Source organism: Pseudophryne corroboree, chromosome 6, assembly GCF_028390025.1.
Source record: "Pseudophryne corroboree isolate aPseCor3 chromosome 6, aPseCor3.hap2, whole genome shotgun sequence".
NCBI classification, from domain to species: domain Eukaryota; kingdom Metazoa; phylum Chordata; class Amphibia; order Anura; family Myobatrachidae; genus Pseudophryne; species Pseudophryne corroboree.
The window spans coordinates 565,249,896-565,276,401 of NC_086449.1; the positions used below are offsets into that span (position 1 = coordinate 565,249,896).

General features: G+C 41.6%; 1 protein-coding gene and 1 long non-coding RNA gene across 3 annotated transcripts in view; one reads left to right on the forward strand and one right to left on the reverse strand.

Annotated features, from left to right (window-relative positions):
- Positions 1-26,506, reverse strand: part of STAB2 (stabilin 2) — a 285,642-nt gene that overhangs the window by 196,875 nt on the left and 62,261 nt on the right. Inside the window, exons 11-20 of one of the 2 annotated variants that reach the window (XM_063927783.1) lie at positions 19,687-19,766; positions 17,144-17,287; positions 11,840-11,983; positions 11,174-11,236; positions 10,962-11,078; positions 10,777-10,830; positions 9,885-9,965; positions 7,631-7,783; positions 758-820; positions 570-665 (exon numbers count right to left, since the gene is read on the reverse strand). In XM_063927783.1, the coding sequence (XP_063783853.1) occupies positions 570-665; positions 758-820; positions 7,631-7,783; positions 9,885-9,965; positions 10,777-10,830; positions 10,962-11,078; positions 11,174-11,236; positions 11,840-11,983; positions 17,144-17,287; positions 19,687-19,766 (995 nt within the window). Of the gene's footprint in view, positions 1-569; positions 666-757; positions 821-7,630; positions 7,784-9,884; positions 9,966-10,776; positions 10,831-10,961; positions 11,079-11,173; positions 11,237-11,839; positions 11,984-13,022; positions 13,182-17,143; positions 17,288-19,686; positions 19,767-26,506 lie in introns of those variants that run through there. The other variant, XM_063927784.1, reaches the window with a different exon arrangement.
- Positions 14,858-26,506, forward strand: part of LOC134932929 (uncharacterized) — a 209,744-nt gene continuing 198,095 nt past the window's right edge. Inside the window, exon 1 of the long non-coding RNA XR_010179534.1 lies at positions 14,858-15,039. This is a non-coding gene — a long non-coding RNA (uncharacterized LOC134932929). The remainder of the gene's footprint in view (positions 15,040-26,506) is intronic.

Genomic DNA, 26,506 nt, shown 5'->3' on the forward strand with positions numbered 1-26,506 from the left:
ATACAATTAGTGAAATTGGCACAACATTAACCTATCAATGCAATAGTGTTAATTCCCATTAATCTATATGGCTGGGTGGGATATGGCATCCCAGCGTATGGTACGCTGGCAATTAGAAGACCGTCTGCGGCATCCCGATGGAGACAATCCAGACAGAGACTAAGTAAGTATACTTACCCTTTCCCAATACCCCTCTATCCCTAACCCTCCATTCCTGCAGCTTAACCCTATCTCTCCCCCACACAGCCTATCTCTAACCCTCCCACCTGCGGGCTAATGCTGACAGTCCCTGCATACTTATGATCAGGATGCCGGTGGTCAGGATTCCGATGTCAGCATTTCAACCGGTGTCAGACTTCTGGCGATGGCAACATGAGCATGTGTCGGGATTACGACTGCCAGCAACCCAATCTCTGGCATCCTGACTGCATCCCATATGGGGTATACATGTGGCGGGAAAAGAAACTAAACGATACCTGATCATGCACCTCCTGATAACCCTTCCTATCAGTTTTCCTTTGATGATTGTGCAATTTGAATTAATTCCTTAAAGGGAGACACCCACTTACCGTAATAGTGTAATTGCAATACCTAGAACAGCCAGCTCTGGGAAAATCACTCCCCATAACAGAATTCCAGAATGAACACTTGAATGCGAAAAGAGACTAGAATAAAAAGTGATGTGTATTGTATTAATTCATGTTATGCAGATCCACTACTACAAATTAAAATAAAATGTAGAAATATAGGTACTTACTGTACTTTCTGATCCTCGTGGGCATTTACTTAGGAGGACCAGGCCGCAGGAGACACATGCGCCCTAACAAAATAGAACCTGGTGAGGTTTATACTGAAAGAAGTTACTGCCTTAAACAGAGTAAGAACCATCCAAATAACAATTGGCACAATGATAGCACATTTTCTAACATTTACCAAGTTCAGATGAGAACATGTAAGCAAGGCGTATCACTGCCTTGCCTTCACAAAACTGACAGGTGATTAACCACAGTTCTTATTGCCTGCAGGTGAAATCATTGAGTCAAATCTTAAGCTATGTACACATCAGTGTGATATCTGCACGATGCGACATCGCTTGCGTCGGGACCCAGACATTGGCAAGTGCATACACACTTGCCGATGTTGGCTGCGATGAGCTGCGTCGGGGGGAGGAGCGGGGCCATGCTGCATTCTGCATCATGGCCCTCATATGCAACATCGCACATTGCACATTAGGCCTGCATGCAGGGCCGACGTGAGATGCAGCATACTACCTGCAGGAGCATGCATCGGACCCTATATCGAGCGTACACACTATACAATATCGTTTGGAACCGGGCAGATCGTAAACGATAGTGCATAGTGTGTACGGGTTCCGGTATGAATGGTCGACCATGTTATGGTCGACAGTCATTAGGTCGACCACTATTGGTCGACATTGGCATGGTCGACATAGACAAATGGTCGACACATGTAAATGGTCGACACATGAAAAGGTCGACATGAGTTTTTTTTTTATATATATATACCATAAATCATCTTGCTTCACTGTGTTTACTTGTAATTATGTTGCAACATATTTGAGAGATATTGTATTGTAACAACTTACACTGCATGGTAAGTTAATATGCTGTTTATTGTTGTAAGGATGATGGACACTTGTATGATGTCATCAATTAAGCAGTTTTGGGGGCACTTTTAAGATTTAAATGTAGGTCAGTTAGTAACATACTTTGTTGAGCTTGAAAAAGAATCACACTTGATTTTAAACATTGCTGTTTGCACAATCAACACGTTGGTTTATTGCATCTAATTCTGAGTGCCATTGTGTTACATTCCTTACTCTCTCTCTCTCTCTCTCTCTCTCTCTCTCTCTCTCTCTCTCTCTCTCTCTCTGTATATATATATATATATATATATATATATATTTATTTCATCACACATGAATTTCTTGTTCATACATTACATGCACACTTACCATACAGCAACTGCAGCCTGTAGATAGAGGTGTCATGTCATTAGACTCCTCCCCTTCACAGCAAAATGCTGGATTTTTGGGGCGGGTGACAGAATGATGGAATTCTAATGTCATATTGGTATTTTGGCATGACTTGTGAAAAAACAACAGTCTGTCAAGGGGGTTTTCAGGGTACTCAGAAACCCCCTATGTGTGTGCCACTGATATACTTAAGAGTTGTTTAGATGGGTATTAGGCAGTTTAGATTAAGTATTTATAATTTTACTATGTTAGCTTCTGTATACAGTTTAGACTAGGTAGTGATAAATTCCCATCCATTAGATTAGTTTAGTTTTGGTTAGGGAGTTTAGACTTGGTGGTAAAGTCTTAGGTAGTTTAGATTCCATTAGGCAGTTTATTATTATTATTATTATTATTATCCTTTTATTTTTATGGCGCCACAAGGGTTCCGCAGCGCCCAATTACAGAGTACATATGCACATAATCAAGACAGGAAAACAGTGACTTACAGTTGAAGGCAATATAGGACAAGTACAGGGTAACTAAGCATAACTACATCAGTAGACGACATAGAGATAAGTTTCAAGGTGGCCAAAAAAGTGCAGGATTTGGGCTGTTGAGGATTATTCTAGTAAGAAAAGGATAAGCACATGAAGGAAGAGAGCCCTACTCGCAAGAGCTTACATTCTACAGGGGAGGGGCAGACAAACAGGGGTGGTACAGATGGGTTAGACTGAGCATGGGACAGAGGGTTAGGATGAGGTTTGGCTGGGTTTAGTAAAGAAGTGGGTCTTAAGAGCCCGTTTGAAGTTCTGTAGGGAGGGGGAGAGTCTGAGGGGGAGAGGTAAAGAATTCCAGAGTAAGGGAGCAGCATGTGAAAAATATTGGAGATAGGAGTGGGAGGAAGTAATCAGAAGAGAGGAGAGTCGGCGTGCATTAGCAGAGCGAAGAGGACGGGTGGGAGAGAAAAGGGAGATAAGTTCAGAGATGTAAATGGGAGAGGAGTGGGTGAGGGCTTTGTAAGTGAGTGTGAGAAGTTTGAATTGGATTCTGAAAGGGAAGGGAAGCCAGTGAAGGGCTTGTAGGAGAGGGGAGGTGGATGTAGTGCGTTTGGTTTGGAAGGTGAGGCGTGCTGCAGCATTGAGGATAGTTTGGAGTAGAGAGGTAATTGTCAGGGAGGCCAGTTAGGAGGAGATTACAGTAATCCAGTCTGGAAATAATTAGTGAGTGAATAATGGTCTTGGTGGCATCCTGGCTGAGAAAAGGTCTGATCCTGGAAATGTTTTTGAGATGAAAATGACAGGTTTGTGAGAGGTGCTGAATGTGTGGTTTGAAGGAAAGGGAGGAGTCAAGGGTTACGCAAAGACAGCGTACTTGGGGGCTAGAGGAGATAGTCATGCCATCAATGGATAATGAGATTGTAGGAGGTGAGGTTGTGCAGGAGGGTGGGAAGATGATCAGCTCAGTCTTAGACATGTGGAGTTTAAGAAAGCACTGGGACATCCAGGAAGAGATAGTAGAGAGAGTTGGATACACGAGTGAGGAGAGCCAGGGAGAGATCAGGGGAGGAAAGGTAGATTTGAGTGTCATCAGCATAGAGGTGATATTGGATGTTAAAAGAACTAATGAGTTCACCTAAAGAGGACGTATAGAGAGAGAAAAGGAGAGGATCAAGAACAGAGCCTTGGGGGACACCAACAGTTAGTGGAAGTGGGGGGAGGTAGTGTCATGAGAGGAGACAGAGAAGGAACGATCAGAGAGGTAGGAGGACAGCCAGGAGAGGGCAGTATCATGCAAACCAAGAGAGTGAAGGATTTGCAGAAGGAGAGGGTGGTCCACAGTGTCAAAAGCAGCAGAGAGGTCAAGAAGAATAAGCAGAGACTAGTGGCCCTTAGATTTGGCTGCATGGAGGTCATTGCAGACTTTTGTGAGGGCAGTTTCAGTGGAGTGGAGAGAACGGAAAGCAGACTGGAATGGGTCAAGCAGTGAGTGAGAGGATAGAAAGGCAGTGAGGAGTTTATAGACAATACGCTCAAGGAGTTTGGAGGCAAAAGGGAGGAGAGAGATGGGTCAATAGTTGTAGAGGGTGTTGCATCAAGGGTAGGTTTTATAAGAATAGGGGAGACAAGAGCATGCTTGAAGGCAGAGGGGACAGTGCCTGATGAGAGAGAGAGACTGAGAAGGTGGGCAAGATGGGAACAGGCAGAAGGAGCAAGGTAGCAGAGGAGGTGGGAGGGGATAGAGTCAAGTGGGGCGGAACGGATGAGGGCCATGACTTAATCACCAGATACATGGGAGAAAGATGTCAGAGTTGGTGAGAGGGAAGGGGAGGGGTGGAAAGGGATGGGTGGTGGCTGGTCTGGTGGGATGTGATATCCTGACGTATGGAGTCAATCTTGGCTGTGAAGTAAGTGGCAAAGTCAAGAGCAGACAATGAGGAAGGGAGAGGAGGTGGTGGTGGGCAGAGGAGGGAGTTAACAGTGGCAAAGAGGCGCCGGGGGTTGGAAGACTGGATAGAGATGAGAATTTTGAAGTATGATTGTTTAGCGAGGGAAAGGGCAGCACTGAAGGATGAGAGCATAAATTTAAAATGGAGGAAGTCTGCCTTAGAGCGTGATTTCCCCCACTGTCGCCCGGCAGTACGTGAGCATTTTTGTAGATATCTGGTGCATTTAGTGTGCCAGGGTTGAGGTGTTGATCTGCAAAGGTGAATAGTGGTTGGTGGAGCAACAGTCAAGAGCAGAAGTAAGAGATACATTGTATAGGGATGTGGCTTGTTCAGGGCATGTGAGAGAGAGAAGAGGAGAGAGAAGTGAGTCGAACAAGGAGGATAGGGATGAGGTGTCAACAGCCTCAATGTTACGCTTGGTGATGGAAGCCTTAGGAGGGAGAGATGGGGAAGCAGAGATAGATAAGTTGAAAGAGAGCAGGTGGTGGTCAGAGAGGGGAAAAGGGGAATTGGAAAAATCAGAAATATCGCAACAGTGAGTGAAAACCAGATCCAGTGAGCTCCTGTTCACGTGGGAGGGTGAGCTGGTCCACTGGGAGAGACCAAGTGAAGAAGTGAGGTTAAGGAGTCTAGAGGCAGACGATTTTGTTTAGTTGGGGCTTTGTGTTTGTGTGTACTACTGTGTACATGGTTATTCATTTGCATTTACCATCTTGCAATATTGTGTTTATCCTCCTCATCAAGAACCTTCTATAGGATCAGATGACCTGGCCAGCAAAGCAACCAAGTCCATCCCACCTCGCAGCAGGCTCTGGTGAACACCTTTGCTTTCTTAGATTCCATTCTTATAGAAGGTAGTGACAATCTTATTTTATAATAAACATAATTTAGCTGTTTGTGATAGTTTATTTAGCATTCCACAATATACATTGTTGTGATAACTTCAATGTCTGATCTTTTGCCTCTAGGACAGTAGTTCTTAATCTTGGAGACAAGTTCTTCTAGGTTTACTTGCTGTGATATCCTGGGGTATGCAAAAACATTTCAGTAATGGCTTGGCGGCAGGGGCGTGGGTCAGGTTTTGGCAGAGATTGATGGCAGACATGCTTCTTTGATGCTTCATGAACTGAATCTCAGTCACCCCACCAGCCAAGCTAGTATAGTAGCAGAGACAGTCTCCACCTCTTCCTCACCATTTTGAGGGCTCAGCCCTCAGCCACCTATTCTCTGGTCATTTTTTTAATCCTGAATTATTTTCTTGCCATAATTTACATGAGGAGCTCTCCCACACTTAGGAGGCCAAAAGCGCCCAATTTAAGCAGGGCATACATTGCGCAATTATCACCCAGATCCACTGATTATTGGTGTATTAGGACAATAATTGCACAATGTATAGCTGCGACTGACCGATGTAAGACATAAAAAATCTTCTAGCATGCTCCACTAATCCGATAATTAGTCAGCCGCATCTGGTAGTGTATGTGCCCAACATTATCCCTGCTCCTTCATAGTGGAGGAGCTGCAAAATGTCCCCTCCTTAGGTAGGGGAGCAGATATCGTGTCCATAGTGGTACATGTATTAAGCAGTGATAAAAGTGGAGAAGTGAGCCAGTGGAGAAGTTACCCATGGCAACCAATCAGCTCCTCTGTATACATTTATAGTATGCAAATTTTAATATTATGTCAATGCTGATTGGTTGCCATGGGCAACTTCTCCACTGACTCACTTCTCCATTTTTATCATTTCTTAGTACATGTCCCCCATAGTCACTGTGAGATATCTCAGTGTATAGCTTACAACATCTGATGAGTGTCAGCATGTCAGGTAAAATGTCTGTTGGTCTAACAGACATTTATCTGACAGTATATGCCCAGAATGACATGTTTGTATTGATCAGGTGTTCTACTTGGCATCCAGGTGATTATCAGTCACATCGGGAAAGCAGTGTCCTAGGGATCACAATATTACCCTGATAATAGGCAGGATCTTCATATCCCTTTCCGGCAACATATACAGTAGGCTTGTCTTTTAAGTAAGCCCAGTCTGAACCAAGAAGTTAAAACTATTATGACACTCTTTGCTAGAATTGTATATTGGAAGTGCTGTCCTAGCTAAACATTTATGTTAAATGTGGCCAAAAAAAATATTTTGTATTTCTATGATATGCTGCTATAAGGAATAAAAGTTAATTGAGAAAAACTACTTCACTAATTCATAAACAGCGAGTTTTTAGGAGATCAAGCAAGATTGGCAAGTGACTATTAGTTTATAACGTGTTCGTAATGACCATCCAAAGTAGTTGGTGCTCCCTAAACTTGGAGAAAGTAGAAAGTGGAGGTACATTCATAATAAAATGTGTTCTATGCAAGCAGGTAATATGTTTTACAGAATAGTAGCTAAAGGTGTTCCATAAATGCCGAATAAACAGAAAGCAGTCCTAAAATGGGAATACATATGATTTACCGCCGGACGGGATGCCGGCTGTCAAAATCCCGACAGCGGCATCCCATCTACCAGAATGCTGGCAGCAGGGCGAGCGCTAAGAATCCCCTTGTGGGCTCGGTGGCTTGCTGCACTCGCCACAGGATCTATTCCCACTCTATGGGTGTTGTGGACACCCACAAGTGGGAATAGTCCTGGTTTGCTAGGATTTCGGCTGGTGGCATTGCCAGCTGTCAGGATTCTGGCGTCGGTATCCTGATCGCCGGGATCCCGACAGCTGGCAAATTGAACGGATCCCCTAAAATGTTGTAAATGAATGCAATATTTTACTAAAATACCACCCTTTTATCTCTGCTTTATAAAAAGAATGGTAATAGTAGTGATCCTGCTCACAGCCTATGAAGACTACCGGAGCTGGACAAAAAAATGTGCTGGTGGCAGCTCACGTAGAATTGAATAAGGCACTCAGAGTCACACTAAGGGGGAATTCAATTATGGGTGAAGGGGGCAAATTGCAGTTGCTGCAGAGTTAAAACGCATTCAGTGGCAGCTCAATTCGCACCCTTCACCTGGTCAAATTCACACCCCTTTCGCTTAAAAGTGCTCAATACCCTGTGGCAATCGAACACCCTTCTTAATAAAGTGATCTGGTAACTTTAATATGAAAAATATTTCTCATTTATGAGTCGCAGAATATTTGGGCATGCTCCTGCAACTATTAAAGGTACATGTCCTTGGCTAATACTAATAAAAATGTACTTACAAGTTTTAGCTCATGTTTAGTTTCATCACATCGGTGTGGCAGGATGGGTAGTATAGAAGGAGGAATAAGAACACCACCCAGAGTATAAATTCGGCCATTTTTTGCTGCAACATCAGCTTCTTCAACCTCTTCTCCATTGACTAAAATTTTTCCCTTTAAGTTAAGAAGATTGATGATGCATCCAATTAATATAATAATATTTATATCTATGGCTTACATATTTAAGAAATTAATTTAAATTAGTTATGAAAATCAACAACACAAATACAAGTTTGGGATCATATAGAATCAATCATTTTGACTTTCTTTATAAATATATTTGTTATAGCCAATATACGTACTTGCGTGGGTTTCCTCCGGGTACTCCGGTTTCCTCCCACAATCCAAAAATATACTCGTAGGTTAAATGGCTCCCAACAAAATTAACCCTAGCGTGAATATGTGTGCGTGTACATGTGATAGGGGATATAGATTGGAAGCTCCGCTGGGGCAGGGACTGATGTGAATGAGCAAATATTCTCTGTAAAGTGCTGTGGAATATGTGTGCGCTATATAAATAACTGGTAATAAATTAATAATAATAATAATAATACTAGATTGTGATCTGCATATGAGCAAAACATTATTAAAGTACAGTAACACTAAGATCGATTAAGAAACCAAATAGTCTGTATTGTATGATGTAATTTTATTTGAATCGTCTGACGTTTGAACATAGACATATAATATAAATGTGGTTCTTCTCCACAAAATAATACGATAAAACACAGAGTTAAATTACTTTAGTAAGTCTACTAGATTTTATACTACTGTTACCACTCAAACACTGGTTGGCACTGGTACTAGGGGTGTGTTGCCACCAGAGGAGGCATGTTTTTTTCACCATGCCACCCTAAGTGTTCTATTTACTAAGCCTTGGATGGAGATAAAGTGGACGGAGATAAAATACCAACCAACCAGCTCCTAGCTGTCAGTTTTCAAACACAGTCTTTTATATGACAGTTAGGAGCTGATTGGCTGTGACTTTATCTCCTTCCCCTTTATCTCCATCCAAGGCTTAGTAAATAGACCCCTAAGAGGGACATGTACTAAGCAGTGATAAAAGAGGAGAAGTGGGCCAGTGGAGAAGTTGCCCATGGCAACCAATCAGCTTTGATATAACATTTAAAATTTGCATACTATAACTGTATACAGAGCAGCTGATTGGTTGCCATGGGCAACTTCTCCACTGGCACACTTCTCCACTTTTATCACTGCTTAGTACATGTCCCCGTATGTCACTATTGTTCACAGGGGTTACATGCACATTCTGAAAACTACCACCTCTCTTGGCATCCATGTGTACATAGAAACAACTGAAACTGCTAGTTCTTAATCCAGTTACCGTATTAAGTATTGAGAGCAAAAGTATTTCAGTAATGTGCCTCACAAATTAATATAAAACTAGAAGTTTCTGTCTGTGAAACTGATGCAAAAGCTTCATGATTTTACATTTGTTCCTAAAGGTGCTTCAAAGTCAAAATGTCTGCCTGTGGGTCACCTCAGCACTTGTCCAGTGGTAAAGCATTAACTCCAAGGACTACTGTTCTCAGAAGTGACAATTTACAAAGTCCTAAAAAAACCTCTTAATAAGAGACTACAAAATGTTACTTAGGGGCCCATTCATTATTTATTGGGTATTAGACATGATAACTATAATTTCTGACTGCAACTGTATGGAATTAGAAATTCTGTATCGCCCAGATGTATAAATAAAAAACCCCATCCAGGGACACGATCTCCTGTGACGATGGACCTCAGGTGGCCTACCGCGCAGCGTAGTAATCAATCACTGCATGCACAACTGGACATTACTGGGGAGGGATACAGTAATAAATCACATTCCGGTACTTGGTAAATCTTACAATATAGTAGGTCTCCATAGAAACCTAGGGAGACTGCTATCACAATCAGAAACCGGGAAACTGTAGGAGATATCTCCGATATCTGTTGTGTAACCCGGGTAATACATCCCGGATATACAGTACTTACATTTACAGGAAATTCCACAAAAACATCTTATATGTCCCTTATACGCTCCAATGTATCTCTAAGTAGGTGATTCATGATAAAAAACATTATACCTAGTACATATTTAGTACTGAAGAGATAGCTGAAAGGGAATATCTCAAGCAGAGGGTCTAATATTTTATCTGTATTTCGTTTATATCTAGCATAAACATCTACAAGTGGTTAGCACCCCTCTATTACTTACGTTACTGGTTGTGTTAAACTGGATTAGCTGGTTTGCCATGCTCATAATTTGAGTTGATGATATAATGTTTGCAACATCCAGCTGTAGATAACAAAATATGATTACTACAGATTTACCAAAAATATTGAAAACATTTTTTATACAGGTGGATATATAACTCCATATATGTACAATGGCCCTCATTCCGAGTTGATCGCTCACTAGATACTTTTTGCAGCCATGCAAACGTATAGTTGCCGCCCACGGGGGAGTGTATTTTCGCTTTGCAAGTGTGTGATCGCATTTGCAGCCGAGCGGGATGAAAAAGTTTTTGGCAGTTTCTGAGTAGGTCCTTGTGATCACTTCAGCCTGTCCGGTCCCGGAATTGACGTCAGACACCCGCCCTGCAAACGCCTGGACATGCCTGCGTTTTCCCTACCACTCCCAGAAAACGGTCGGTTGAGACCCATAAACGCCTTCTTTCTGTCAATCTCCTTGCGAATGGCTGTGCGAATGGAATCGTCGCTAGGAGCATTGCACAGCAACAATGCTGTTTGTACCCTTACAACGCGCGTGCGCATTGCGGTGCATACACATGTGCAATAGTAACCTGATCACTGCGCTGTGAAAATCAGCAGCGTGCGATCAACTCGGAATGAGGCCCAATGTACAGTAGTGTTACCTTTCTTCACCACAGTATGCTAATATCACCATTCTGCATTGGCTGCACTTGCTAGGCCCCAATGTATGGCCTTGTGCTACACAGCTCCCGCTGTTGTGCACTACACAATTTTCTTTGTCAAACTAAAACTTTTACATTCAAATTAATAATTGTGACAATAAAATGAATCCCTCATTAGCCTAGGTACACAACTTATTGATTTAGTGTAACATAATGATAAAGTAAACTGACCTCAGCAGATGAAACAACATGGTACCTCATGAGTTCCAGAAGTTTCCTAGAGCCCTGTACACATAAAAAAAAAAAAACCATAATAAGCATTAACAGTATAACTAATCTATAAAATCCCATGTCTGTTTTCTACATCCATTGTGTAATAAATAATGACAAAGAGGCAGTGAAATCAAGGATTAGACCTCATTAGATAGCAGGTAGTCCAGAGTTCCATTTTCCATTCCAGAAAGGGCATCATTATTGGGAACAAAAACTGTGTAAGGTCCTTCTTTCTCTAAATATGACCCAAGGTTCGATTTCTGTTAGGAAAGCATATGATACACAAGATAAAAATATACATATAAAACAAATTAAAAATATTTATAAAAAAATACATAAAACAGTAATAGCTCACCTCCAGCAGTGACCTAAAACGATTGTATCTTCCATTTTCCTGTAATATTTCCATGATTGTCTCCTAAAAAATAATACAATACAAACTTTTGTTTTGGATTTACCATAACGTCTTCTTTGAAAAAGTTGTAGGTGTGACAAGAGTATTACTGAAGGTATGGGGGAATAACTAATAGGGTCCGAGTTTGCCGGAGGTTTGGGATGCCGGCCAATTTCGGACGTTTTTTTAAAGGCGGTAATCATTTACAAGACATGGTTTTGCCTTGTAAATGATTGACACTTTAAAAAAACATCCGAGGTCGGCCGGTATTCCGCCTCTCTGGCAAACTTGGACCCTATTACAGATGCCCCACGATATTTACTCCTTTGTGATTGCTTGGAGCCTAGCCATAAACATTTTTCTTTTTTAAACAGTGTAACACACTGGAAAGAACGCTGCCAGTTTGCAATATTTATAAAGTAAAACCAAGCTAAATAATGTGGGAAGTAGGTGTTACACACCTGCAGTCATTTTTGATAAGAAGAGGTAAGATATTTTTATAAATAAGATGCATGCCACAAGATATTTCATAGTTTGTATATTAACAACCATGAAATAAAGACAATGGTTATAAATTTACCTGCTCCTTAATATGTATTTTAATCCATAACTAAACAGATTACTTACTTTAGTGTTGCTCTCGAGGGTTGGCTCCACAAAATCCATAGCCTTATCAATTATGTGTATGATTCCATTAGAGGCAATTAGATTCTTCTGTAGAATCTTCGCTCTCTTTTTGCCACCACGAATTCTGATTTTTAGCTCATTATCCTAGGAAAAGTGAAAACAGAGGTTTTTTAAATAAAGTTTTTATTGTAACACTATTTGAATATGACATTTACAATATTTATGAACATCTTGTAGTCCACTATGAAAGCAACTGTGAAGTAACATCAGAACATAGAACATTTATGAATGTATAATCACTAAAAAGATTGTAAAAATGTTCTCAGTTGAAAATTACATTGTTTTTCTAATACAGTATGAAACCAACCATGAATCCACACCTTTATGTATGCTAATTTGAGAATACATGAGTTATTACAGGTTGTTTACAACATAAAACTATTGCATCATCGAACTAAAATAAAGGACATTTTGTCATATGGTACAAAAAAAAACCAATAATACTCTTCTAAATTTCCCCATGCTCATATTTTAAATAGTGGAGCAGAAGCAAGGCGACAGAACCGAGGAGCCAACCGCGACCTCATAGAGTAAGGGTTCAGGATGCACTGTTTATCGGAGGGTCCCCCGAAATTTCTCAAATATTGTATTGTTGAGTTTGTTGCATAGAATTTTACGCCGGATATAAAGATTCAAAGTAGTGATGTACAGTAGCTCTCCCAAGTTTCGAAAAACTTGACTAGACGTTTGTCCTTCTCCAATATGGCTTCCGTCCAATCCATGTTGAAAACATGGAAAAGTTTATCTTGAAATAATTGTAACGTGGGAGGTGCTGCATCAATCCATGTCTGTAATATAGCCTTGCGTGTCACAGTACTTATAATCAGCAAGAGCCTCTTACAGCCTCTCTCCACTCACTAACCCTCAGGCAATATTCCAAATATATATATATATATATATATATATATATATATATATATATACAGTACAAAGTTCCCGGCACTCACACAATCAGCAGCAGCCACGGTGCCCTCCTCAGTAAATATTAATAAAAGTAGCAATGGAGGCGGCACTCTCTGGACCTTTATCAATAAACTGACACTGTACCACCACATACAGTACTAACGTTTCGGATAATTTAATCCTTCATCAGAGTACAAAAGCAAACATAACATGGACTTACCTATATAGATACCAGCCACCAGTGATACAAACACACCCAGAGCGCGGCATCCCGGCAGCATGCAGTCGCCCTGACGTCACAGTGCAGCGCCCGGCGTCAGGCTTTCCGCAGCCGTCCAGGTTGCCTAGGAGACAAGTGAAACAGACACAGTGTTACTATGTAACACAGCGCGTCCGTACAAACACCCATAGTGAGAAATTGACAAGCAGATCAAAAGGATTTTAAAACATGCCACTTTTTGTAGAAACATGAACTATCAGTCCAATATTTCTAGGTAACAATGGAGTTAAGCAATAGTACAACTAAATATAGCCGTATTTACTCAGTAGAGCTGTCTAATATGAAGTTCATAAATTCAGAAGAGGCATGTGTTAAAAAATCTCAGTCCCATGATCGCTAGGAAAAAATGAAGTAAGTAGAAACACAGAGACATTGAACCTGAACCAGAGAGCGAGCAATACACCATCCTAATAAATATAGTTAAGGGAGAGACAAAAATCTGATACAGATAAACAGGAGCAAGAGAATCATATTTAAAGAAAGCATGTCAATGAAAGATGTTCATTCAGTCCTGCTGGGGCAATGGTGCCCAAATTGAAGATCCATCTTGCTTCTAGTTTCAATAGGGCTTTCTCCCTATTGCCCCCTCGGATAGATGCTGGTACGTGATCTATCATCTTGTACTGCATTGAGGCCAACGAATGCTTATGTTCTCGAAAGTGCCGTGCAACCGGCTGGTCACAGGCTTGTCCATCCAATGCTTGTCTAATGGAGCAACGATGAGCAGCCATTAGACGAATAAAGACGCTTTCCCATTTGTAAGCACTTTTTCCACAGCGAGTAAAGATATTGTAGGGACAGCTAAGAGGCACTGGCCTCTGATAAGTCAGGATCCTGGTCTAACCTCTTTAAAGAATAGTACGATTATGCCCTGCTATCGCCGTGGACGGAATATCAGAGACCGCATTGTCCGTACAGACATTACCTCTTTCTCAAAACCTATTAGCCAACATTTTCTCTCCAAAAAGCCAGGCAATTACCGCTGCACAGGGTGTGTAACCTGTAGTTATCTAGAAAGGGGTAACACCTTTGTACATCCACATTCTGGAAAGATATATTACATCAGACATATCTTTTCATGTAACAGTCGGTATGTAATTTACTTTATCAGATGCCCTTGCGGGCTATTGTATGTCGGGAAGACGACACGACAGTTTAAAGAGAGAATGGCTGCTCATCGTTGCTCCATTAGACAAGCATTGGATGGACAAGCCTGTGACCAGCCGGTTGCACGGCACTTTCGAGAACATAAGCATTCGTTGGCCTCAATGCAGTACAAGATGATAGATCACGTACCAGCATCTATCCGAGGGGGCAATAGGGAGAAAGCCCTATTGAAACTAGAAGCAAGATGGATCTTCAATTTGGGCACCATTGCCCCAGCAGGACTGAATGAACATCTTTCATTGACATGCTTTCTTTAAATATGATTCTCTTGCTCCTGTTTATCTGTATCAGATTTTTGTCTCTCCCTTAACTATATTTATTAGGATGGTGTATTGCTCGCTCTCTGGTTCAGGTTCAATGTCTCTGTGTTTCTACTTACTTCATTTTTTCCTAGCGATCATGGGACTGAGATTTTTTAACACATGCCTCTTCTGAATTTATGAACTTCATATTAGACAGCTCTACTGAGTAAATACGGCTATATTTAGTTGTACTATTGCTTAACTCCATTGTTACCTAGAAATATTGGACTGATAGTTCATGTTTCTACAAAAAGTGGCATGTTTTAAAATCCTTTTGATCTGCTTGTCAATTTCTCACTATGGGTGTTTGTACGGACGCGCTGTGTTACATAGTAACACTGTGTCTGTTTCACTTGTCTCCTAGGCAACCTGGACGGCTGCGGAAAGCCTGACGCCGGGCGCTGCACTGTGACGTCAGGGCGACTGCATGCTGCCGGGATGCCGCGCTCTGGGTGTGTTTGTATCACTGGTGGCTGGTATCTATATAGGTAAGTCCATGTTATGTTTGCTTTTGTACTCTGATGAAGGATTAAATTATCCGAAACGTTAGTACTGTATGTGGTGGTACAGTGTCAGTTTATTGATAAAGGTCCAGAGAGTGCCGCCTCCATTGCTACTTTTATTATATATATATATATATATATATATATAATATTTAGGTGAATGGAAAATAATTCAGAAAATGGTCCAGGGCACAAAATAATTATATAAATCCACCGCAACTGGTAACAATTTTCTAGACAATTGGAGCACTTTTAACATATTTTCTCAAGTTAATGAGGAAAAGAACTGGACCCATTTACTCATCCCCAAACGCACCTCCTCATGTTTCATATGTTGCTGTAAGAAAGAATAAGTTATCGATATTGACCATTTTGATGCTGGTTCTGATAGGAGCATTGTGTCCTAGGTATTATCCCAATCACCTTCAGAGAACCCTCTTATAGCAAAGCTGCATAGTGGTTAGCCTTCATGCAAGCAAGGGGATATGTGCGAAATGAGGGGAAGTTTTCAGATGCTTGGGCATATAGACATAGTCTCTTATGCTACCCATACACCTAAAGATTTATTTTCAGATCTGGACAGTTGGAATGAAAATCTGGTAGTGGATGAGCGCAAATGACAGTTGGCCATTTGCTCCTAAATACCATAAAAACTGTCAAAAAACGGACGTGGATTTTTAAAGTCTGTAATAATTATGGCTCAAAATATTAATTTCCACGCTGTAGAATGTAAGCTAGTGGCACAGATATGAGACAAGAACATAAAATGATCTTTCATAAAAGGAATTTCTCAGTATTTGGTTAACATTAAGGATAACTACACGCGGATGGTTGCCACATACTCCACCACTGGTTTTGTCATTGGTATTGCAGCATGGGTGATGGAACCTGGAAGCAGGTTTTTCGAATAATGTTGCAAGTGATACTGTCTATGACAAATTGTGGATAACAGATTCATTTGCTCAGATTCAAACAATGCTCTGGTACAAAGCACTTTGGTCATTCAGTTTTGATCCAATCTGCATATGTGAGCTTCAGGCAGTGGGGGATATTCAGATAAGCTGGCATGAGACGCGGCTTATTGGGAATTTGTTTCACCTGCCTCAGACAGGCGAAGCAAAATCCCCAAAACAGCCCCGTTTTCACCCAAAGTATTGTTTTTCTTTTGCTACTGGCAATCTGTAGCTAAAGCTGGGTACACACTTGTTTGACCCCCAGCTGATCGGGTAAAACGCTCCAGATCAGCTGGGCTGTGTGTGTATCCAGCTGTGACCTCCTGTGAGGTCAATTGCTGTTCACACGTTATCGGGAGAACGGGTCAACAATTGTATAGGTGTGTACCCAGCTTTAGCATATTCTGTTTTTCTGATGCATCCTGACTAACTACATTAGCGGGATTGTTTTACTGTAATTGGTTTAAGGCATCTTGGGTCACTTTAATCAGTTGATCAAACTTCATTTGACGCTAAGAACCTCCATTTCTTTGTTAAAATGATTGGAGCCTGTCGCTTGAGGTGAGGAGGGTCATATAAGGATCAGGATGCTTTAGTATCACTATAAAATCCTTCCTAGAAAAATGTGACCACAGGCTACAATACACTAGTGAGCTGTAGAGTGGTGTCTTCCTCTTGCTTATTAACAATAACGAGCGAGTGAGGGAGCACAGTTATATAGAAGATGGTTTCAGTCTTAACTCCAAGGTACATCAACTAGAACACAAAGCTATTAGAATTTTCTGTTTTTCCAGCAAATCATTATCAAATTCTTTATGTAGACTCTGATTGTTACGGGTTGAGGCTGATACACCGGCGGTCGGGAACCTGGTGGCCAGCATACCGACCCCGCTTACCACAGGTTCTATTCCCACTCTATGCGTGTTGTGGACACCCATGAGTGGGAATAACTGTGTTAGCTAGCATTCCGGCTGGCGTCATTGTCAGAGGTCAGAATTCCGACGTCGGTATCCTCACCGCCAGGATCCCAACCGCCAACATAACAACTGCATCCCATAAAATATACCCTGCATCTCAGTGACAACCATACAATACAGAAAGCATCCTAGTGGATGCTAAGTATTAAATAATCTTACCACGTCTGTTACCTCTCCCGACTTTCCAGTCAGTGTATAAATTAAATCAGTGCTGTTGAAATCTTCAGCATTCAGCTGCCCAGCAATCATATGAAGTTTAATAAAGTAAAGCGCATTTTCTTTGTTTGCTATAACATTCTGTATCTGTCACGGAACAGAAAAATATAAAAATATATAAAAATAGTAGTTTACATACAGCAAAGAAAACCACAACACGCAGCACCGCCAATATATTTTGTCAAAAATGGCTGTTGCTAAAATATTTTACAGGTAAAAAAAAAAGTATTAAATGTACAAATCAGAAACATTTTATGTATAGTATTAATGCACAATGTATGAAGACCTTTGGCATTGTGCTTGCATTTAAGGAAGTGTAGGGGATACCGCACTGATCAAAGATAATATGCTAATCAGCATTCAAGGAGACCAAAATTGTACAATAATGAGAGCAAAATTACTCTTAGTGTTCAAATTGGTGGTGCACCCTTAATTCACGGGCAGATCTAGGGAGAGATGTGTGCTGAGCGAACCGCTCAGCACACATCTCTCCCCCCGCTCAGCACAGCGCGATGTGTGCTGAGCGTGCGGGGGCGCTAATTTCACCCAGCGCGTGAAGTGAGCGACCTGCTAGATTCCAATCTAGCACCAGCGATAGCGATGCGTGGGGCTGCGCATCGCTATCGATGTGAGGGGTACACACGGAGTGATTGCTGCTTAAAATCTAAGCAATATAGTTAGATTGCTTAGATTTTAAGCAGCGATCGCTCCGTGAGTACCCCCCTTAAGTCAGTGTAATATCTGAACAAACAAAAAAAGACGAAAGAAGACTCTTTTTTTGGGTGCACTCTTAAATGCAATAGAAGACTACAGTGTAGAAATATTAACAAATATTTAGTTTATTATATCAGGTTTAAAATCTTTATAAACAGTTAGTGTAAGACACATAAGAAAAACAGACAATTAAAGAATTACAAAATTTGGAGATATTCTCCTATAAGCTGAATCGGATATGTGGTGTGTCAGTAATAGCCAATAATACCCACACAAAATTAATGACAAAATTACATATATGGGATATATAGCGCAGGAGATAATCTCCTATAGACTGAATATGGTAAATATTACATATCCAATTCAGTCTATAGGAGATTATGTCCTGCGCTATGTACAGTATCCCATATATGTAATTTTGTCATTAATTTTGTGTGGGTATCACTGGCTATTCTTCTTTCTTCTTTTTTTGTTTATTGTGATTGCATCACCTGGAAAGTAAAGTTAGGAGGATAGCAAAACAAGTTGCAACAAATGAAAATGAAATAGAAATTAAAATGAAAACAAATGCTTCTCCTTGAATAATGCTTCCCCAGCCTTGCACCCTGATGGGTCTATAAAATAAATACACCCAGAAACATAGGCGTGCGCAGCAAATTTTATTAGGGGGTGCACAGTCGGAGGGGTGTGTCTAGCACCGCCTTTTGGGCGTGTTTAGCACCATCTATTGACGGTCAACGCAATATAAAGTATCCACCCTTGTACCAATCCTAATAAAGCAGATACATTGTCAGATGTTGTGGTGTGCACCAAACAAACACCCCTGATGGCACTCGCTGCAATTACACTGCTCCTCCTCAGCCTGGTCTGGCTCCCCCTCTCTTTCCCCTGCAAGCTGCAGTCACTCACTGACACTGACAGTCGCAGACTAGTACTGCTACTGCTGGAAAAACGAGTGACGTGTCAATGCTGCTACAGACCGCCTGCCAGTATTGAATTTGTCTTCCTAAGAGGAACACTGACTGCATGCTGATCCTCATCAGTGGCTGACGTTGGCATAGCATAGAAAGAGAGAGGTGGCGTGTGGCAAGTGTGACGGGTGGGCGTGCGAGCAGCATGACGTATTTACGTCACATCACGCTGTTTTTGTACATGGAGGTGGAGCCGGGAGTTTGAAAGCCGGTGGCAGTGGCACCCTTGATTAACTCTGGTGTCCGGTCAGTAATGCAGTCCTGACAGGATGCAGCGCAGAGGGAACAGTAATCAGCCTGCTCGGTGATCGCTGCATCAGGCATGTGAGATCGGGGTTCCAGACATTAGGGGGTTCCTGTGCGCACCAGGCACCCCCCCTGCGCACACTTATGCCCAGAAACTACCATCAAATCATGCTTACTGGACATGGGTGTGACCCGTAATAAACAGCAAGTACATATGGCAGGTAAACTAATATTAATTCAAATCATTACTCTGTGACATGTATTTTCCTAAATACTCCAAGAACAAAATATATTTAAAGGTCTCCATACTGATGTACAGGGAACTGTCAGCAGACACTTTTGTTTTTATTGCAGAAGAATCCTGATTTTGAAACCAAGGGTTGTGATCCCACATAAATTAGCTTGGCATGGGTGACTAGGATGGATAAGTGCCTGATCTGCCCTTATTATCAATCTGGGGATGTTATGAAGTAAGAGTATAGCATGCACATCATATGTAACTTGTTCACCTATTGCTTTTAATACCTTTAAACAGACTTACATAAAAATACTTACATATTTCCCTTTGATGCCTCGGTTTATAGGTACAAAAACAGTGAACGGTCCCAGTGAACTCAGTGGCCACGAATATGCCTCTTTGGGAAAAAGTAACATGTGATTTAGTAATGGTTTTGTTTACCTGTTGAGACCAATTTCATATTGACATTATGACAACAGAACAGACAGTATTTATACAGTGGGGAAGGATCTCAGGGTTTATACTGCTTATACTGTGTGCAGGCAAAACTACTGTATATGTTCCTATCACTATTATACGGGAGCACACTAGGCATCTGTGTGACACTTAAATTACGTGTCTGCTACTATATGGGATACTGCAACTCAGAATCATAAACATCTTATTGATGATTATTTGATTCCATTCTAGAAGATCTCTCCTTTGTTGTTTCTTTAGGTAATAATCTTGTTTGGAAGGAACAATGTCTCTCTTTTACTATAAATTATGGTGTATGTCATTCACGGGGATTACATAGGGACATTTATCCAGCAAAAAGTAAAAGTGCCCATACTTAGAGCTATCCAGACAGTTGTCACCACTGCCAGTGGCTGAATGTCTGTTAAAATGCATACACACGGTGAGATAAATCTGTAAGATTTTGACTATATAGTCAAAATTTTAAGGAAAGTTAGTGCACATCCCAAGGTATTTGGCAGCTTGCAATCCTGATTTGATGCCGATGTGCACTCCGCGGGGTCAGTATCGTAAGGCTGGATAGACTGTGCGGGCAAGTCAATATTGACTATCTAGTACAAAGTATAGTAAAAATTGGCACTTAGTCAAAATCGTACATAGACAAAGTCTCAAGTACAGATAGTCAAAATCTGTACAATCTGTGCTATCTGGGCTCTGGGGGAGTTCAAGGGAAATCGCATAGTCAAAATTGGGCATAGCAAGGATCTCACCATGTGTACACACCTTTAGAGTTGAATATACATACTGAACGGGATCTGGTTATGGAAGGTTAGGTTTAGGCTACGGAAAGGGAGGGTTAGGGTTATGGGCCAGTGGGGAAGGTAAGTATAGGTAAGCCAATGTCATTAAGAACTATCTTCAGCGTAAAGAAAAACAAGGAGTCCACAGAGCCCTGATCTCAACGTCATCTAATCTGTCTGGGATTTGACAATGCTAAATTCCTTTGTCGTATAACCAACCCTTATGAAGCTAAGAACACTGTACGCTGTTTACTTATGAAGTACCGTAATGGTACGCTATCTGCGTAGCGATCGCTCAGCCGTAGGCGAGACGCTCAAGCGTCACGTTCGCTCGCGGCCCAGTGATCACAGGACACGTTATTGGTTAAGTCTAGGGGAAAGATTCGCTGTTACGTAGTGTACGCTAGAGACCACGAGGAGGTCACCAGCGATGCAGATGCTTACAACACTTTACCTTGATATTAAACCTTATACCAATGAAACACACAGAATACCTTAATGTGAGTACAGGGTGTAAATGCAACCTTGTGTAACCTGACTACCTACAAAGCTGTTTGAGCGTCACCGACGCTCAAATGAACACTTAACACTATAGTAAATACACAAATACTGATTTAGGGTTCCAAAGCCTATTATCTGTATTATATCTAGTATACTTGTAAAAGAGTAACACAGTACAAATGATACACTACAATATAACAAAGACTTCCTAACCAAACACCTAACTAAGGGATAAACTACAATACTATCCTGGTCTAACACAATACAATACAATACTATAAAGTTTTAGTCTAGGGGAGATATGAGAGAAAAGAGAAAATAGAGAGAGAGAGAGATAGACACAGAGAGAGAGAGAGGAATTGGCTCACAGAAAGACAATGATTACGGAGAGAACTTACGCACAAAGGGTATGATCGCCAGCGCCTCGATATCCAGCTCCCGATTATCAGCAGATAACCGTTGATGAGAGAGTGAGAGCTGGATGTGGTTGGTCTGCCTATTTATGCCCCACACACAATGCAATCTCCTAGTCCCTACAATCCTACAGTTTATTGGACACAGGAATTCGGCCCTGTACTGTAACCAAAGGTCATAGGTTGATTCATACAGGTGGGCTGTGCTGATTTCCAACAGCTCAGGTGGGTGGGGAACTGGGTTTCCCGCCGCATACCTGAGTATGTGCAAATCATAGAAATGGACATAAACTTCTTATGTCCATAACTATTCGCACGAGCGATTAATACGCTCCAAACCAACACCGGAATATTGCTAATTAAATACTCTTCCGATGGGTATCAAACACTGCTGTATGACTCCTGTTAGACCCTTCGTGCAATACAAAGAGGGATTCCTCCGCTCAGGGACATTCTATCTAAACCAAACTTACAGAAACTATTGAGGGGAACATGATCTATGAAATACATTAATTGTGAATATTTGTAACGAATGAGTCGCACGCTACGATCACATAAACTCTACCGTAAATGCGCATACTGCGCGTGCGAGTGCACGCTATTGCGGGTATGCGCTTCCACGGGAGAGCGTACGCATGCGCAGCACGGACCAGTGTGCGGTGCAAATATGGCAGTGTGCATTAAGACATTTTTCTGACTTCGACAGTCCACCCTTTGGCAGTCAATAATAACTGCCACAAAACATTTAAGGAGAAAAATGTAAGTCAGGGGTTAATTGATTTCCATGGTTGGGTAGGGGAGGAGAGAGGAGAAGGTGTGAAGAGGGTATGACCTAGTGAGAAAGTAGAAGCATGTGTGTATGAGTCCATGTTTGGGGGGGTCATGTATCATCGTGCCGTACGTGTGGTAAATCAAGCTTCGAGGTATTGCGAAGTATACATTTGAATTCCTTCTTATCCCGTACTAAGGGTCTGTGGATGGGCTGTCAAACTCTACCGAGCTCATTTCGGCTGTGGTTGCAACAAAATGGGGATGCACATTTTAGTTGATGATACATGAATGGGGGAGGTATGTGGTTGCTGATATCTGTGCCTGTATTCCCTATCGACTATGTGTGTCATTACCTGAGGGTTGTAGAGATGAAGATAAAGAACACTTATGGAAAATGCAATGATATTCTATGTCAGGGAAATGTACATTCGTCGATTGAGGTCTTGATTGGTGTCATTTGCTTGGAGTCTTCTTCTTTGTGCTTTTGCTCATAAATCGTGAGTAAAGCAATCAACGTCCATGGATTTACAAAAAAATGTTGGGCTAGCGTGATTTTAAAGTTCCTAGGGAAACTGGGGTACCCATGGCATTGTCCATCAAAATCTTGTATATCAGGTCGTCTGCTCTTCCTCTTTCCATCTTTCCGTTGTCGGCCCCTTGGCTCATCAAATCCTTCGTCTACGTGGGTCTTTGTACCTCGGAGGAAAACATAGAAATGGGTGAAAGACGGACCGTATACTCATTACATCATTACGTCATGGTTTCTAGCATTGGGTCATAAATCAAATCCAGGTTAATTACAGTTTCCTCACTCCTCAAGCTCATCACTTTCGTACTTTGTTTACACTTCGTCAAAGCCTGCCCGCATCTAAATATCAATCCAATCGATATAACGACACCCAAGATACACAGTAGAAACTTTCCAACATCCATTATGACTCCTTGAGCCCACTCTCCCAAACCGGAGAACCAATTTCGCGGGTTCAACCATGACACCCAACCAGTCAGCTCATTACCTACAGCAACAAGGGTGAGATTGTGTTTTCGACGAAATTCCCATTTTAATTGCAGAATATCATCCATCTTTTGGTCTATGACCTCTACCGGATCCTCGGTACTATTTGTGATGTACGTGCAACACTTTATGCCGTACTGTGTTGCCAATGTAACACAATATCCGCCTGTTACTGCTGTAAGGTAATTAAGAACCATCCTATGCTGAACTAGTTCCGTTTTGTAAGCTTGGAGTTCTCTTCCGGTGTATCTAAACGTGTCATCATACATTTCAGTGATATTATCTAACAAATTGGCGAGTGCGGAAATGTATTTATAATTCATCACTCCTCGAGCGGTACGAGTGAAATCTAACGCTACCAGAACCTGAATCCCGGTGGATTCATGGATAAGATCAGAGGCCGGATGCTCTAACCTTTCTGACAGGTGTCTTTTAACTCGGTGTTCGTAGTGAGTGTGAGTATAAGGAGCTTGGGCACCACGGTGTATGTCTTTCATTTTGTCATGTGTTACAGTCATCACTTCAGGCAATACTTTTCCAATATAACACAATCCTTCAGAGTTTGGGGCAAGCCACTTGTACGCCTTTCTCCCGCATATGAAATATGCATCATCGGGGAGAACATAAGGGACGGAGAAGGACATGACCATGTTACAAACCTTCCAGGTGAAATCTCCTGACCCTAATTCTTCCATCTGTCTAATGCACGTATCAGTTTGTACGATATGTGCACAGTATCCTGGTGATACCTCTCCAACTTTAGTAATCCTATTTCCTAAGGTATATCGATACCGAAAAGATTTTCCTCTACTGGCTATGTGGCGTACGAGCTCTGTATCTGTAGGCATTCTATCTGCTCTGTGTGAAAAGGTCATGGTAAGGTTGCTCCATGACACTTCCCAATTTCCCGGTTTTCTAGGATTGGAGATGTTAAAACATATGAGGGACCTATCCACATGGTATTGGTGGAGCTTCAAACTAGGAGGGCTGGAGATGTTAAACCTCCGGTCCACCGGTCTCCCACCACTTAGCTCAAGTACCTCCCCTAACGTTAAAGGAAATGGTACTAGCCCTGATTTGCTGTGACCCTGAGGTACTTGAGAGCATACCCAACAATCGGTCTTGTTTAATACGTTACCCACTAAGGAGTGATAGTCACTCAATGGATGCCGGTCCATATGGATATTAAAACTAGATTGGCATTTCTTTGTTACAGAGCCTACAGATACAACTTTCTTTTTGAACTAACATTCCTTCACAGTTGTTTACAAATAACATGGTTGTTAGATCGTGCCCGGTACTCGCCTTTGCTTGGTGATTGGGTTGCTATTGGAAATTTACACCTCCGTCTCAGTCATCAGGACCTTTCTGGATCCTTTCTCGACCTCACTGGTACTCTCACCGAAACAGACTGCTCTGGTCAACATCATGGTCAACAGGAAAATCCATATCACAGTCTCTTGGGGCAAGTCCATCTTACAGGAGGAGAAAAGAAGAAATTTGTAAAGGGGGTATAAGAAAATCAGTTTGAGGGGGAGAGAACTCGTTACGATAATAAGTTCTCTCGTTTTGTTGTTCTTCTTGTTCTGCTGTCCTCTCAAAAGGTGCTGTCTCTCAGTCTTCCAAACGAACATTCTGGCGATGCAATATTCCTTCCTAACCGGCGATCTTTCTGTAAGGAGAAAAAAAAAAATCTGGCATTACCATTGGTCCAACTGAGGGGTGACATACCATCTTTAAACCATGGAAACATGAGTGAGAAGAGAGAGAAAATAAAAAAAAACAAAAGAGATAGAGAACAATTCATGTGCATATATACATTACATAACTCGACAATAACCATCAATAAGAAAAGAGAAACAAAGCATTTTTAAACATTGTAAGAAAACATTGTTAGCATTAGAAAAACATTGTCAGACTTATTAGGCTGTCATATCTATGTATCTACTGGTCTCCTTGAGCAGTCCCTCCCCACCAGCACTTGCATTACTCCACTGTCTGTATCTGGCCAGAATACATAGTGGCGGATAGGTCATGCTGGGGTTTGGTAGACTTCTGCAAGGACCAAGTGGGTATGCAATGTGTGAATTCTTACCAATACTCGTCAGAGATGGGGATAGAGAGTGAGAAAAGAGAAAAAGATTTTCACGAATACATTTACAACTTTTCACCCGGTCATTCCTGTGTCTTCAGGGAATGACCTCCCACTTCATTAACCGTTACCTCAGGCTTACCATCAGTCCTAATGATCACCTTTCCTGACCACATATCATGGGTGTGGCCCAAAATTCTTCCTATGTGATCCCTGCTTGTAATTTGGTGTGTCATAACTTTTGCTCATTTTCATGTCTAGGGGGTTGGTATGCCTTCTGTGAATCTTTGATCATACAGTTAGATCTTTCCTAGGATCTGGGTAATCAGACATGATTGATCTCAATTCTGTCCGGGACCAGGGATGGCGCATTGCACTGTCCTTGACGGGAATGGTTCCCTGATCATCAGTCTTCCCATTGGGGACTGTGATCACCCTGACAGGACTAAACTCAATCACATCACCTTGTTTTGGTCTTACAATATGGGGTACATTTGTTTGTGCGTGATATAAAACATTGTACGTACCTGTGGACACGACCTCACCTGACCCTCCGTTAGGGGGTTTGATTATTGCCTTTACCAATTTGGTCGCGTCCACCTGGATGTCTTGTAGGATGGCTTCTGGAAGAGGTGCCGACATCGTTCTGGGCTCACTTTCTTGTTTGTATTCCTGAGGAAAGTTTAACATGGGGTGCGACTTGCATGGGTTAATAGTTGTACATTCAACAGTATTACAATAATCATTGTTACATTTATTACACTTATTCTTATAATCTATATTACAGTTGCTAAGAGCGTTTTTATTGTTCCACCTTTGTGCTTTTCTCTCCGCAATCAACCTCTCTCCTGCAATGTATGGTGGAGGAGGAGCTGTGGCAATCAGCTTCCTGACCGCCCCAGTTCCCGCCGCCAGAGCCAAACCTCTCTGTATCTCACCTTCCTGGTGCCATAACTGCAAGTAATCATGATGCTGAATTCGTCTCTTTGATGATTTTACGAGACATATCCTCCTCCTTAAATTTTGTAACACATCTGGACTGAAGCTACCTATTCTTGGGAACTTGTCCCTGTCTTGTACAGTCATTCT